The following is a 15,684-nucleotide window of genomic DNA, read 5'->3' on the forward strand; positions in this document are numbered from 1 at the left end:
ATCTCAAAGCGCTCCAAACTCCGTTGTTCGTTTGCCTGCACAAATCTCAAAGAAACCATAACATGATCCATTAATAGTGGATTCACACGAAGAAAGGTGAATCCATCTTTTGCGCGAAAGATACACCCCCAACCCGAGTAGCATACTAGTTTCTATTCCCTTCTTTCGCACGAAAGATATATCTGATGCAGGTGCATGGACGTCATACAACTTGCATGCCATTTTCAGAGTATTAAATGGCCGAATTTAGAAAACGTTATTAACATAAAAGTTTCAGGTCTCTTTCTCTTCTTTCCAACAAGCCTAAGAACATTAAAATCCGAGTTATGGTTGGAAAGTTATAGGTATTTTAAGAGGTAGGTGTCTTTTGACCTTTTAAATTCCCTAAGAGAATTTAGTTTTGGCTTTGATGTCTTTTATTGTGTGAGTTACCCATATTAAGATGACTCTTGACCTTTCATTTTCTTTTGTCTTTTCATGTTACCCATGACTTACCTATAAATAGTCATGAATTGTAATGAGAAGGCATCCAAGTATTTGAATGAAAGTTATCTTCCTCCTTGCACAAGAAATTTATCTTGTCTTTTCTCCCACTTCCATTGGATTGCAAATTGATCCAAGCGGTATCAAGTGGTATCAGAGCGAGGTTATCATCTCTTGACGTTTCGAGAGGAAACCTATCGCATTTCTCGTGGTGGTGTTGACGCAAGCTTCAACCAACTATGGCGAGCCGAGGCAACCTAGGTCCTTCTAGCGATGAAGAACCTCGTAGAGAGCGAGATCTTCGCGACATAGAGAATGATGAGTTGCGGCGGCAAGTCCAAAATCTTATCGAAAGGTTGGTTCGTTATGAGCAAAACCCGAGTGAAGAGGAGGGCGGCACCACTGAAGAAGATCGCAACACCTTCCGTGACCAAAGTTTACGTCGTGGTAGAAGGAGCAACTCTTCTTTATCTCACCAACATCGTCATCAATTTCGATTTCCAGACATCAGGATAAACATTCCTGAGTTTGAAGGAAAAATGCAACCCGACATCTTTCTAGATTGGCTTAACACTATTGAGCGAATCTTTGACTACAAAGAGGTCCCCGATGAGCTTAAAGTGAAGATTGTAGCCATCAAGCTTCGAAAGCATGCATCAATCTGGTGGGAGTGCCTCAAGTTGCAAAGAGCAAAGGAGGGCAAAACCAAGATTCGTACTTGGGAGAAAATGAAGAAAGAGTTTCGCAAAAAAAGTACCTTCCCGAAAATTACCTTCAAGATGCATTTCTCACTATGTATCAATTCACTCAAAGGATGCGAACCGTGGAGGAGTATACTGAAGAGTTTGACAATCTTATGGTTCGTTGTGGTGTAGCAGAGGCCGAAGAGCAAATAATAGTTCGTTACCTTAGCGGATTGAGGCGTGACATCCATGATATGGTACACCTCCATTCTTTTATTTCTCTTAATGATGTTATTAAACTTTCTACTAAGGTGGAACGTCAACTTCAACAACGGCGAGAAAAGGGTTTAACAAATGCTCCTGGAGGCCGAAATTTCAAGCATGAGGGCATTCCTAACCGGGGGAGTGCATCGCAATCTCATTCGTCTTCTACATCCAAGCCAACCACAACGGTGAAAAAAGATGCTTCATCTTCTTCTCGGCCAACATCATCTCGACCTCAATGTTTCAAGTGTTCTGGCTATGGGCATATTGCTTCTGAGTGTCCAAATAGAAGAGTGGTTTCTCTTGCTGAAGAAGGTGATGGTGAAGAAAATGAGTCAGATTCTATATATGATGAAATTGAAAAAGACATCACATATAGTGATCATGGTGAAGCTCTTGTGGTCCGTCGAACCCTGAATTCAGTACGAAGCAAAGATGATCATATGTGGCTCCGGCACAACATCTTTCATACTCGATGTACGGCTCATGGCAAAATTTGCAATATCATTATCGATGGAGGAAGTTGCGAGAATTGTGTCTCAGTGGAGATGGTGGAAAAGTTGAAACTCAAGACAGAACCTCACCACCACCCATATTCTCTTTCTTGGCTTAAGAAAGGAAATGAGGTAAAAATTTTCCAACGTTGCCTTGTTCAATTTTCAACTGGGAAAAATTACCGTGATGAAATATGGTGCGACGTGGTTCCTATGGACGCTTGCCATTTACTTTTGGGGAGACCATGGTTATTTGATAGAAGGGTTGTTCATGATGGATACAAAAATACTTATGCAGTCTTGAAGGATGGTGTCAAAATAACCCTTGGGCCTTCAAAAATGGACAACACACCCAAACCCATTAAGGGAGAGGGAAGTACCTTTTTGTCCATGGCAGAATTTGAAGTTGAAATTCGAGAAGCCTCCCAAGCATATGCTCTCATAGTGGTGGAATCTAACCCAGAAGGCAATTTGTTGCCACCCAAGATTACTTCTTTTTTGCAGGAATTCCGAGATGTGACTCCCGATGAAATTCCTTTTAATCTTCCACCAATGAGAGAAATTCAACATTGCATTGATCTTATGCCAGGTGTAACTTTACCAAACAAGGCGGCATATAGAATGAGTCCCAAGGAGCATGAAGAATTGCAAAGACAAGTGAACGAGTTGGTGGCCAAAGGTTTGGTACGTGAAAACATGAGTCCATGTGCGGTTCCTGCCTTACTTGTCCCCAAAAAGGATGGAACATGGCGCATGTGTATTGATAGCCGAGCTGTTAACAAGATCACCATCAAATACCGTTTTCCTATCCCTCGGCTAGACGACATGTTAGATCAACTTGCCAGCGCTTGCATCTTCTCCAAGCTTGATCTTCGAAGTGGCTATCATAAAATTTGCATGAGACCGGGTGACGAATGGAAGACGGCATTCAAGACAAGAGATGGACTATATGAATGGCTTGTGATGCCATTTGGGCTCTCTAATGAACCAAGCACATTCATGCGCCTCATGAATCAAATCTTCAAGCCTTATATAGGTAAATTTGTCGTTGTTTACTTTGACGACATTTTGGTCTATAGCAGGGATCAAGAGCAACACTTGGAGCATCTTAGACAAATCTTTATGATGTTGCGAAAGGAGAAGCTCTATGTCAACCTTCGCAAATGCGACTTCTTGACCGATAGCTTAATATTTTTGGGTTATATGGTCACCTCCAATGGCATCAAAGTTGATCCTAAGAAGATTGAAGCTATCTCTAGTTGGCCGGTACCTCGTACCATTCACGAGATCCGGAGCTTTCATGGGTTGGCCACATTTTATCGAAGGTTTATACGACATTTCAGTTCTATTATGGCCCCCATCACAAATTGTTTGAAAGGTGGATTCTATCAATGGACTATGGAGGCTCAAGAAAGTTTTGAGAAGCTTAAGGTATTAATGACAACGGCCCCTATCCTTGCCTTGCCGGATTTTGAAAAAGTTTTCGAGGTGGATTGTGATGCCTCTAATGTGGGCATTGGCGCGGTGCTTAGTCAAGAAGGACGCCCTATTGCCTTCTTTAGCGCCAAACTTGGAGATGGGCGAAAGAACTATTCAACATATGATAAAGAATTTTATGCTATTGTTGAGGCTCTTCGTCATTGGCGGCACTATCTTATGACTAAGGAATTTGTTCTCTACTCCGATCATGAAGCCTTGCGATTCCTCAATACTCAACACAAGCTTAGTGCAAGGCATGCCAAGTGGATTGAATTTTTGCAATCTTTTACCTTCACCATCCGTCATAAAGCCGGAAGTCTCAATCAAGTTGCGGATGCTCTTAGTCGAAGACATGCTTTGTTGTCAACCTTGGAGATTAAGGTAATCGGTTTTGATTTCATCAAAGATCTCTATTCTAATGATGATTATTTTGGCGAGATTTGGGCTCGATGCAGTAATGCTCCTCATGAAGATTATTCAATTCAAGAAGGTTACTTATTTAAAGGTAACTAATTATGTATTCCTAATTGCTCTCTTCGTCAAGCAATCATCAAAGAAGCCCACAATGGAGGACTTGGAGGATACTTTGGTCGAGACAAGACTTTAATCTTTGTCAAAGAAAATTTCTTTTGGCCGAAGATGAGAAAGGATGTAGAGAGACATGTTAACTTATGTCGAACATGCCATATTGCCAAAAGCCGAGCTAAAAACACCGGCCTTTATACTCCTCTTCCTGTACCTCAAGCTCCATGGGAGGATGTAAGTATTGATTTTGTTCTTGGTCTTCCTCGCACTCAACGTGGAAAGGATTCGGTCATGGTGGTTGTTGATCGATTCTCTAAAATGACACATCTTGTACCTTGCGAGAAGACCTATGATGCATCTAAAATTGCTGATCTTTATTTTCGAGAGATTGTCAAACTTCATGGCATCCCAAAGACTTTCACTTACACTTTTGGCGGACTTTATGGGCGAAATTGGGCACCAAACTTCAGTTCAGTTCTTCTCATCATCCACAAACCGATGGTCAAATGGAAGTGGTGAATCGAAGCCTTGGCAATCTTATTCGAAGTTATTTGGGCAACAACAAGAAGCATTGGGACTTAATTCTTCCTCAAGCGGAGTTTGCATACAACCGCTCAAGTAGTTCTACTACAGGTGCTAGTCCTTTTGAGATCGTCTATGGGTGCAATCCTAATGGCCCCCTTGATCTAGCTCCCCTTCCTCATGTTGTTCGATTTAGCGGTGATGCAGAAGCAAGGGCTAATGAAATCAAAAAGATGCATGAGCAAGTTCGATCCAAGATTGAGAAGAGCAATCAAAAGTTTAAGGAGAGAGCTGATAAGTATCGACACTCGGCATCATTTAAAGAAGGCGACCTTGTATGGATTCATCTTCGTAAAGAACGATTCCCCCATGGAAGATATAGCAAATTATAAGATCGTGCCGATGGACCATTTCGAGTTCTTAAGCGTATTGGAGAAAATGCCTATCAAATTGAACTTCCTGGTGACTATGGAGTTTCTGCTACCTTCAATATTTCTGATCTAATTCCATATCATGATAAAGAAGAGGCATTGGACAACTCGAGGACGAGTTGAGCTTCAACCAGGGGAGTATGATGCAGGTGCATGGACGTCATACAACTTGCATGCCATTTTCAGAGTATTAAATGGCCGAATTTAGAAAAAGTTAATAACATAAAAGTTTCAGGTCTCTTTCTCTTCTTTCCAACAAGCCTAAGAACATTAAAATCCGAGTTATGGTTGGAAAGTTATAGGTATTTTAAAAGGCAGGTTTCTTTTGACCTTTTAAATTCCCTAAGAGAATTAAGTTTTGGCTTTGATGTCTTTTATTGTGTGAGTTACCCATATTAAGATGACTCTTGACCTTTCATTTTCTTTTGTCTTTTCATGTTACCCATGACTTGCCTATAAATAGTCATGAATTGTAATGAGAATGCATCCAAGTATTTGAATGAAAGTTATCTTCCTTCTTGCACAAGAAATTTATCTTATCTTTTCTCCCATTTCCATTGGATTGCAAATTGATCCAAGCGGTATCAATATCCATGACCCGAGTAGCATACTAGTCTATCTTCCAATTGGAATTTTAGTGAAAATCTAAGGACCATGACTAACCAGGTCAACAAGGAATTCTAGACTAGAAAGTAATAAAAAGGAAAGGGATGAGTAGCGTACCAGAAAGTGATGGGTAGCATACTAGTCTATAGAGCGAGCTACTAGTCTATCTTCCAATAGGAGCGAGCTACTAGTCTATCTTCCAATTGGAATTTTAGGTGATTGTTAAAATCAAAGGACTAGGACTAACCAGGTCAACATGGAATTCCTAGTCCAGGAAGGAAAAAAACAAGCAATGAGCAACATACTAGTCTATCTTCCAACTGGAGTCGGCGACCATATATCTCCCAATTGGAATTTTATGCGATGGTTGAAAGCCAAGGACGAAGACTAAACAGGTCAATAAGGACCTTAGTCTACAACAAGTTCTCTTAAAGCAAATGCAAGACGCCAATTGCATGGGATTCAATCCATCCCCCTCTCCATGGATAGAAGCAAGTTGCCTCCCTTCCTCTATTGGCTTTTGTACTTAGCTACAATCCACTTGGTGTTGTCTTCCACAGCAACAGTAGCAGCTAGTCCAGTTCCAGCAAATTCAGAAGCAGAAGCTCTCCACCAGTGGGTAAAAAGCTTTGGCTCACCTTGCGAATATTGGCGCTTTTGCGGTAACGACCCATGCAACTGGACCGGTATTACATGCAACCGTGCCAAAAGTGTGATCGGAATAAGATTACCAAATAGTTTCATCAGCAGCATCCTTGGTAACCTCAACTTCTCCTACCTTCCTAACCTTACCGATCTCGATCTCAGTTATAATTTTCTGTATGGAAGTATTCCTACAAGCATTGGTAGTCTCTCCAAACTCGTAAGCCTCAATTTGTCTGACAATCAGCTTTCAGGCTCCATTCCTTTAGAAATAGGAAATCTTTCTTCTCTAAACATGCTATGGTTAGCTAGTAACAATCTCAGTGGTATGATTCCTCCCTCAATAGGCAATTTGAAATTCCTGCGATCACTTGATCTATCATGGAATTCCTTGACTGGGCCGATACCTAATGAGCTGGCATTAATGCCGCAACTTACAGAAGTACGCTTGAGCAAAAATTTTTTGAATGGGGAGATACCCATCAGTTTCTTCCATTTCCGGGTCAGCGTTCTGGACCTCTCCCACAACAACCTCTCAGGCACTTTACCACCATCAAACTTTCCACTTCCCATAGAATTTGATCTATCATACAATAGCTTGGAGATCCATCGAAGCTGGGCCAACTACTATGGGTTGAAAGGAACGCTTTATGGGAACAAATGTTGCATCGATGACGTGCATGGAAAGCACAGAATTCTCATCTTTATTGCGGTTCCTGTTCTTATATCGCCATTTATTATTGCAATCCTGTATAAATGTAAATGTGCATCTAGTCCGCAAAAAGAGAAGGAAACAGCAAAAGAGATCGTTGAAATAAGAACTTCAAATGTATTCTCCATTTGGAAATTTGATGGGAAGGTTGTGTTTGAAGACATCATAGAAGCAACAGAGAACTTCGATGACATATACTGTGTTGGAATTGGTGGGAGTGCGTGTGTCTACGAAGCAGAGTTACCTACAGGTCAAGTGGTGGCAGTGAAGAGAATTCATTCACCTGACAATGGAGAACTTCCCCACGACACAACCTTCATAAATGAGATACGGGTGATGACCGAAATCCGGCACCGCAACATTGTGAAACTTTATGGATTCTGTCTGCACAGCAGATTCATGTTTCTAGTTTGCGAGTACATGGAAAATGGAAGCTTAAGTGAAATATTATTCAATCACCGAAGAGCCATGGAGTTGGATTGGGATAGGAGGGTGAGGACAGTTAAAGATGTCGCCAGTGCGCTGAGTTACTTGCATCATGATTGCTCCCGACCAATAGTGCATCGAGACATATCGAGCAACAATATCTTGTTTGATTCAGAATTAAGGGCTTTTATCTCTGATTTTGGTGCTGCAAAACTCTTGAATCTTGATTCCTCGAACTGGACGGCTTTTGTAGGCACCTGCGGATATGCTGCTCCAGGTACAGCCTAACAATTTGGTTTGTTATTAACAATTCTTTCTTTTCTTTTCTTTCCTTTGTTTCTTTTGTTATCAATAGCATGTTTTTTCTGTTGTTCTTTACTGCCAATGACTTCAGCTGCTCAAGATGTGAGAGAGTATTCAAGTAGTACAGCAGTTAGTTTATCTCTTAACCATGGCTCAATTGTAACCTAGGATCTCAAGCTTCGACTCATCCCGAAGGGATGAATATAGAGACATGTCTTTCCATAAGGGAGACAACTCTTTCATTGAGAGACTTGTCTTATTAGAAGGGAAACAACTGATGGTAATAGACACATCTCTTAAAAGCGACTATTCCTAAAAACACCCGTAAACAGGTATAGTGCCAAGAAAATAAAGAATGATATGTGCCCTTTTAGATTTTTCCGCTCTCCGTTCCTTAAGAAGATAATGTTCTTCTTCCTTCTTCTGGAGATGACGATGTTTGCCTCTGTTCACAACATGCTTTCACTGCGAAACAAAGGAAAAGAGCAAGTAAGAGTTCATTATATTTTTCTTTTGATGCAGAGCTTGCTTACACGATGAAGATAACAGAATGGTGCGATGTCTATAGCTTTGGAGTGGTGGCGTTTGAAGTATTGATGGGAAGACATCCTGGAGACCTCGTTTTATCATTATCAACGTCTATTACTGACCGGAACATGTTGGTAAAAGATGTGTTGGACCAGCGTCTCTCATCTCCCCCTTCCGCCTTGGAGATGAAGGAAATATGCAACATAGTTGCAGTGGCACTTTCTTGCATATGTTGGGATCCGAAATACAGACCCACAATGCGATGCGTAACCCAAAGGTTGTCAAAATCTCGTCTACCTTCGCTTGAGCCGGTTGACGGAATTACCCTGTTCCAGTTGAAGAATCTTAATGTGTAATGTTGTCTCGAGGTTGGCCTGGATTGTTGTAGGATCAAGAATTCTGATTATTCACAGCTTCATGTGCATTACCAAATGGCATCAGGTATCAGCATTTTTTGTTTCTCTTGATTCCGCATCTTGCATAAATTTCTGTGAACTTATCATGAGAAATTTAAACATGCAGCAGCATCTTGCAATGCAGGTCAGCATATGATCCATGAATCTCATCTGATTATCAAGGTAGTTTGGTGATTTTGGGAAAAAAAATTTCATTAATTTTAGAAGAAAAGTGATCAGTCAGGAAGAGAAGAAGTAGAATCAGAATAGGTGTAACGATCATTTTAGTTTTGTAGATCACCTAAATATTATGTTATGGTAATTTTCCATGTTGATTATTATTAGAAATGTTAGAACCAAGAGGGCTTGGACTCTCACTGTCGATAAATCTTCCAGAAGGATTCAATCCTGCTAGGATATGAGCGTTGCCTCCACCCTTATCATCGAGGTACATGGAGTGTTTCCATTAATTCGTGTTTTCTACATGCTGCTTGCAGCATCCCAAGACATTGCATGGGAGACAAAAAGAATTTTCTCAAGCGACCTGTCCAACTTGAACTGCCTCTTGGCGGTGTAAAAGAATTCTCCCTTAGAACAGGTTCACTCTGTGTTGATGGTCGACGAACAACTTCTTCTTCCTACCTGCAGTGGCACATTTTTTTTTTTTTTTTTGCCTCATGAACTAGAAGATAAATGTTTGTCTTCCTTTGCAGGTATTTTCTTCAAATATTTTGATCTTAAGATCAATCTGCTATAGTCTATTCGCGCTATGCCTGTCCGATCCCATGTATAGTCACACATAGTTGATGTGTAAGTAAAAAAACTCGCGTCCCATAATGCCACTTGCTCTGTTAATAAAAATCAAATTATTTAATATACTAAGAATCCTTTATCTCAAATAAAAGAAAAAGGAAAAAAATAAGAAGAAAGAAAGTAATGAGAGGATGGGAGAAAAGCCAAGAGCTCAAAGCCTGTTGAAATCTCTTTTTCTTTTCTTTTTTGCCTAATGAACCAGAAGATAAATAAATGCTTGTCTTCCTTTGCTGGTATTTTCTCCAGGAGACGCGAACTCAAGGCCAGTTGGACTTTCTTTTTCTTTCCTTCTTTGTCATACTTTGGAAAAAATGGCCGGCTTGTGTCAAGCCAAGCACGCATTTCATTTTCTCAAAAATTGATATAATAATATTACAATAATAATAAATTCAAGAAATTTATAACTGAGGATAAATTTAATTAAAAAAATGCACCATAAATTATGTTGCTTATTATATGAAAAATTATAATATGGGAAAAATGGTGCTACTAATTACAACAAGAGGACAAAATATGCCATCTTGACACATACATAATTTACTCAAAAATCTTGATGCATGCATGTGGCCGCCGTTCACTTTCCTGTGGAGGCTCCGATGCACCCCCTCGTGATGGCCGACGCATCCAATATAGCCGTTACCTTTCCTCCCGCCTCCATTTAAAACAAAAAACCTTGGTAAATGAGGCAGCTCCGTTGGCGCCACTACACCTCCTATTCCCACCTCAATCCAAACCCATCATCTCCTTCTCATTCTGCCCCTCGATCCGAAATCCTCCGCCTCTGCGAGTCCGGCTCCCTCTCCCAAGCCCTCTCCCTCCTCAACTCCGCCGACCCCGACCGCCTCCCCCCGAAACCCATCCTCTACGCCGCCCTCCTCCAGGCCTGCACCACCTCCTCCTCCTTCTCCCAAGGCCTCCAGCTCCACTCCCGCGTCCTCAAGTCCGGCCTTGACAACGACCGCTTCGTCGGCAACAGCCTCCTCTCCTTCTACTTCAAGGTCAGCCCCGACTTCTCCCTCACCCGCCGCGTGTTCGAGAGTTTGCCCCTTAAAGATGTCATCTCCTGGACCTCCATGGTCTCCGGCTATATTCGTGCAGGGAGACCCACCGAGTCGCTCCTAATGTTTGGAAAGATGCAAGCTTTTGGGATCGAGCCGAATGCATTCACTCTCTCTGCTGCAATCAAGGCATGTTCCGATCTCAAAGACATAAAGATCGGTAGTTGCTTCCATGCAATGGTTTTGTTGCGTGGTTTCGATTTGAATCATGTGATTGCTAGTGCTCTTGTTGATATGTATGGTAAAAATTTTGGATTGGAAGATGCATGGCGCGTGTTTGGTGAGACGATCGAGCCCGATGCTATCTGTTGGACTTCGATAATCTCGGCCTGCACGAGGAATGATAGGTTTGAGGAGGCAGTGGGGCTTTTCCACTCGATGATGAGGAGAAAGCTTGGGTTGTTTCCTGATGAATTTACTTTCGGGACCATCATGACTGCTCTGGGTAATCTGGGTAGGGCGAGACAGGGAAGGGAAGCTCATGCTAAGTTTATCACAAGTGGGCTTGGAGGGAATGTGGTGGTGGAGAGCAGCACGGTCGACATGTATGCCAAGTGCGGGCTCATGGAAGAGTCTCGCAAGGTCTTTGACCGGATGCCCACAAAGAATGCTGTCTCTTGGTGTGCCCTGCTTGGAGGGTACTGCCAGAGTGGTGACTATGAGACTGTCCTCGCTCAATTCCGGGAGATGGATACAGAAGAGAATCATTATAGTTTTGGCACAATTCTTCGGGCATGTGCTGGCCTTTCAGCTGTGAGACAGGGGAAACAGGTCCATTGTCGGTTCCTGAGGACAGGAGGTTGGACGGATGTCGTTGTGGAGTCTGCACTTGTTGATCTTTATGCAAAATCTGGTCTTATAGATTATGCATATAGAGTTTTTACTAAAATCTCTGTGAGAAATTTGATAACATGGAATGCCATGATATGTGGTTTTGCTCAGAATGGTCAAGGTCGGGAAGCTATCAGGTTGTTCAATGAGATGGTTAGGGAATGGACTAGGCCTGACTATATTAGTTTCGTAGGTGTGCTATTTGCTTGTAGTCATACTGGTTTGGTCGAAGAAGGGAGGAGTTACTTTAAATCAATGGGTGAAGATTACGGTATTGCTGCTGGAATCGAGCATTACAGTTGCATGGTTGATCTTCTCAGCAGGGTTGGTCTACTCGAGGAAGCTGAAGATTTAATAAACATGGCTGTGTATAGAGATGATTCGTCACTGTGGGCTGCTCTTTTAGGTGCCTGTGCCACCCATTCAAACCCAGATGTAGCAGAGCGTGTCGCAAAGAGAATGATGGAATTGGAACCAGGGTACCATTTGAGCTATGTTCTTCTTGCTAATGTCTACAAGACGGTTGGTCGATGGGACAATGCTTTGAAGATAAGGAGGTTGATGAGAAAAAGGGGTGTAAGGAAGGAACCAGGTAAGAGCTGGATTGAAGTAAAGCGTAACACCAGTTCTTACATTGGCGGTACTGTTTTGGTCAAGAATGAATCTGAAGATCTTGAAGATCTAGATTTGGATGAGGAAAGTGCAAATTCCTTTTGACACTTTTTTGAGTTCTGGATTCTAATATTTATTAGATGTAATGCTAGTGATACTGATAAACAGAAAAATATTGAAGCAATTAAAGTATATGTAACTTCATTCATATTTGTTCAATTGTCAAATTTGCATCAGGTTTTTGATTCAACGAGTTCTGCTGATTCTTATGTAGTTCAGCACTGTTTTATACAACAACTCCGCAAGGTCTAGCAGATGTTATTGGCAGATATCTTTTTCCTTTATAATTATTGAGTTATACTTTGTTATGAAAGGTAGAATATTAGATATACATAATGAACATAATTCAATGTGTTGGTTATGATGAACTCACAATTGAGGAAAGCAAAGTATTTAGTAAGAATATTTCAAAGCAAAGGAAGTATATGCCTCAAGAAAAAATTGAATCTAGATTATAAGCTCGAGACAAGTATATGACATGAAATTAAAATAAGAACAGGCACTCAGGCAGATTGGTATAAGGAATTAAAATCTGGAACTTTGTCATTTCTCTGATATTGGTAAGAATCTAGCTAGATCTGAAAGATGCCTGCAGCAAGGGAGCACAAATAATCCAGGAAAAAATATCTGTTAATAGGTGGACTGAATTGATGAACCACGGAAAAGGTATCAAAGTATAAAGAGCAAGGGTGGATTAAATTTGAAAAAACGGCAGTCATTGCCTTGGTTTTGATAGAATAAGAAAGCAAAGGAATTTGGATTCACAAAGGAAAATAAAGAAGTTCCTGTATTTAGCTTGGCAACTTTAATGTCTGTAAGACTGATGGAAAGTTGGTTTTTCAGATAATGACATTATCTGACAAAAATTATTTTACCTGCATGCAATAATAGTGTACACAAATTTACAAAAAAAATATTAAAGAAGTTTTTAACTTCCAGCTGTGTGTGTATATGTATATGTGTATATATATATATATATATATATGTGTGTGTGTGTGTGTGTGTGTGTGTGTGTGTGTGTGTGTGTAACAAGCTGCACTGTACGATAACCTCCATAAAAAACAGCAGAGCTATATTGTTTTTAGATTTTGAAAATCTAGAGCAAGAAATTATTTACCTCATAGCACCCTTCTGACTCATCATGGGTGGAATGTCGATCCACAAACACCACTTAGCATGAGAAAAACCTCATTCCTTGTCTTTAAAGGTTCCGTTCTATAAAACAATCTGAGCTCCATGTTCTCCTAGGTGCTCTCAAGTCTACCTAGTGTAGGTTATATTTTGTTATCTATGACATTTTATGTAGATATAATCCGTATAAAGAGTAGGTTTGTCACTTCGATGGAAACTATCTAAGCAGCTCAGTAAAGCTGATGGTGAATATATGATTTGGAGGGAGTGACCATGCCCAAAGAACTTTATGACAATGATGATCTTTGTAATGGAGGCAACACATGCGTCTGGGTGGTGTAGTTGGTTATCACGCTAGTCTCACACACTAGAGGTCCCCGGTTCGAACCCGGGCTCAGACACTTTTTTTTTATCTTTTTTTATTTTTAAAATTACGTCTTTTTTTCTTTTTTTGCCTTTTTGGGAAGATATGTTATTTTTATTTCCTTTTTCTTTCCTTACTTAATTCCATTTTTTTTACATTTTTTTCTTTTTTTCCTTCTTAAAATTCCTTCGTTCCTTTTTTTTCCTTTTGAGAAAGTTATTTTTTAAGATAAATTCCTTCTTTTTTCTTTTTTCTCCTTTTTGGGAAGATATGTTATTTTATTTCCTTTTGGTTTCTTTTCTTAATTCCATTGTTCTTTTTATATTTTTTTTTTCCATTTTCCTTTTTAAAATGCCTTCGTTCCTCTTTTTTCTCTTTTCGAAAAGTTATTTTTTTGAATCTCATCTCTCTTTCTTTTCTTTCTAAGGAAATAGGATTAAAATTGCTAATATGTTTATAAAAACAGATCTTTATATTTTACCTAAGTTTAAAAGTCGTCTCACCAACAGCATAAATTCATGTTATTGTATATTTTCCTTCCTTTTTCCTCTTTGAACTTCCTTCATTCTTTTCTACATGTTTTCCCTTTTGTGAAATTCCCTTTCCTATTTGTATTATTTTATTTTTTCCTTTTTCCTTTTTGAATTATTTCTTTCTTTATTGTTTTTCCTAGCTGCAGAGATATGATTTTTCTTTTTTTACTTGTGTACAATATTTCTTTTTTCTTTTTGAAATTCCTTCTTCATCTCAAGGAGATGAATTTTTGGATCTCATTTCTATTTCCTTTCTTTCTAGGGAGATGGGAATAAGAATCCCAATCTTTTGAAAAATAGAGTCTTACATTTTTACCTAAAAATTGAGTTTTTTGGATATCCTTTTTCTTTCTTTTTTTTTTCTTTTTGGAGAGATGGGAATAAGATTGCCAACATTTAAAAAAAGAGTTTTAGTTTTTTTTTAATGATTGGAAAATACTACCATCTCATTGAAGACATAAATTTGTATTATTTCTTTTTAAAATTTTATGGCATATATTTATTTCCTTCTTTTTTTCCCTTTTTTTTAATCTTTCTTTGCCTTTTTGGGGAGATAGGTTTTCTAAATCGGAGGGTGGGCGGGGGATTGGCACCCCATGGAAGAGATCTAAAGTATCCACAAGAATGATGCCATGAGTCTTTGCTTTAGAAAAGGAGTTCAACTCATACATTTGATCCTTCAATTTATCGAGGAAAGGGATCAAAGCCTCCTCTAAAGCAATTAAAGGTGGGATCTCATCATTAATGCCATATTAACAATATGCACCTGCTGTCATTAGAATACTAATACCACACTTTTTTGGCATTGATGCTTCCCAGCTTTATAGAAGAAAGGGAACAACTAATAGTGAACCTGACCGTTAGTTTGGTCGGTCGCCTTTTAATGCCAAACTAACTAGGATCAATTTCCAGTGGCATTGACCCAACAGTCGAAAGATTCTAAACCTTCAATGGAGGTACAACTCCCTCAAATTGAATTCTTCTCAATTTTAACTCGATGTTCTCGAGTTTTAAGTTGTTTTAGACCAATTCTTATCCCATATTGGATGCGTAGGCTCTGGGCCTCCCCTAAAGAGCTTATGTAAAGCTCCGTACTTAGGGGACAAATTGTTCAAAGACTATGAGGAATCATCACAAGTCTCGAAGAAAGAGAATTGAGCCTTTGCAAAAACCCACTTCTAGTCAAAGGCCCGAGCTCATTCTCCTTGGCGGTCAGGGGTTGCCATCTCTATGACACCAATATTCCCATGGTCAAATTGAGAGAGACATCGAAAGGGATTAGATATGTGATCAGGATCCTTGGATTGACTACATTATCCTAGAGGGGGACTTCAGCACTGTTGTGAGATGGTTGAGAATGCACATTCGCTCCCCTAGTGCCTATTCCTTGCTAATCAGCATCTGGAATGCTGCAAGGTGCCTCACAGGTTTTGAAGCTTCTCATGTATATTGGAAGGCGAATGGAGCTGTAGATTGGATTGCCTTTTATGTTGCTAGTCATTCAGTGGACATTGGTGGGACAATTTGTCTTTGACTCCTTCCCATTTTCGGGATATTTTGTACTCGGATCTCTCGGGTTGTATCTACTCTAGGATGATTTAATCCATCTGCCTCATTAAAGAGAGAGAGAAAGAGAGAAGAAGATTAGGCTTTCCTACATTGAAGGGCGCCGCAATTCCTAAGCTTTTTACATTCCTAGAGGGCACATAGGACTGGTGGGGCTCAAGGGATAAAGATTTATCTTGGAGCTTGTTGGGGTAGGAAAGTTTCCTTAGGATTTCTTCTCTTT

At 40.0% G+C, this 15,684-nt stretch overlaps 3 protein-coding genes and 1 non-coding gene across 4 annotated transcripts; all 4 read left to right on the forward strand.

Moving 5' to 3' along the window:
- Nucleotides 1-722: 722 nt before the first annotated feature.
- LOC149753034 (uncharacterized) lies at nt 723-4,842 on the forward strand. The gene is made up of 3 exons (XM_089924955.1): nt 723-1,147; nt 1,297-3,784; nt 4,399-4,842. The coding sequence occupies exons 1-3, from the start codon at nt 723-725 to the stop codon at nt 4,840-4,842; spliced, it is 3,357 nt and encodes a 1,118-aa protein (XP_089781081.1).
- Nucleotides 4,843-5,476: 634 nt separating this feature from the next.
- On the forward strand, nt 5,477-8,725 carry LOC149753035 (MDIS1-interacting receptor like kinase 2-like). Its single transcript, XM_089924922.1, has 2 exons — nt 5,477-7,544; nt 8,093-8,725. Exons 1-2 carry the CDS (start codon nt 5,969-5,971, stop codon nt 8,452-8,454), a joined length of 1,938 nt encoding a protein of 645 aa, XP_089781048.1. The 5' UTR covers nt 5,477-5,968; the 3' UTR covers nt 8,455-8,725.
- A 1,143-nt stretch (nt 8,726-9,868) lies between these two features.
- On the forward strand, nt 9,869-12,057 carry LOC103695712 (Pentatricopeptide repeat (PPR-like) superfamily protein). The gene has a single exon (XM_008777106.6). The coding sequence runs from the start codon at nt 9,987-9,989 to the stop codon at nt 11,910-11,912; it is 1,926 nt and encodes a 641-aa protein (XP_008775328.4). The 5' UTR covers nt 9,869-9,986; the 3' UTR covers nt 11,913-12,057.
- Nucleotides 12,058-13,325: 1,268 nt separating this feature from the next.
- On the forward strand, nt 13,326-13,399 carry TRNAV-CAC (transfer RNA valine (anticodon CAC)). The gene has a single exon. It is a non-coding gene; the product is annotated as a tRNA-Val (tRNA).
- The last annotated feature ends 2,285 nt before the right edge of the window (nt 13,400-15,684 follow it).

The sequence above is a fragment of the Phoenix dactylifera genome, chromosome 8 (genome assembly GCF_051530095.1).
Source record: "Phoenix dactylifera cultivar Ajwa chromosome 8, Ajwa_hap1_PhDact_Kaust_v1.1, whole genome shotgun sequence".
In the NCBI taxonomy this organism is placed as follows: Eukaryota; Viridiplantae; Streptophyta; class Magnoliopsida; order Arecales; family Arecaceae; genus Phoenix; species Phoenix dactylifera.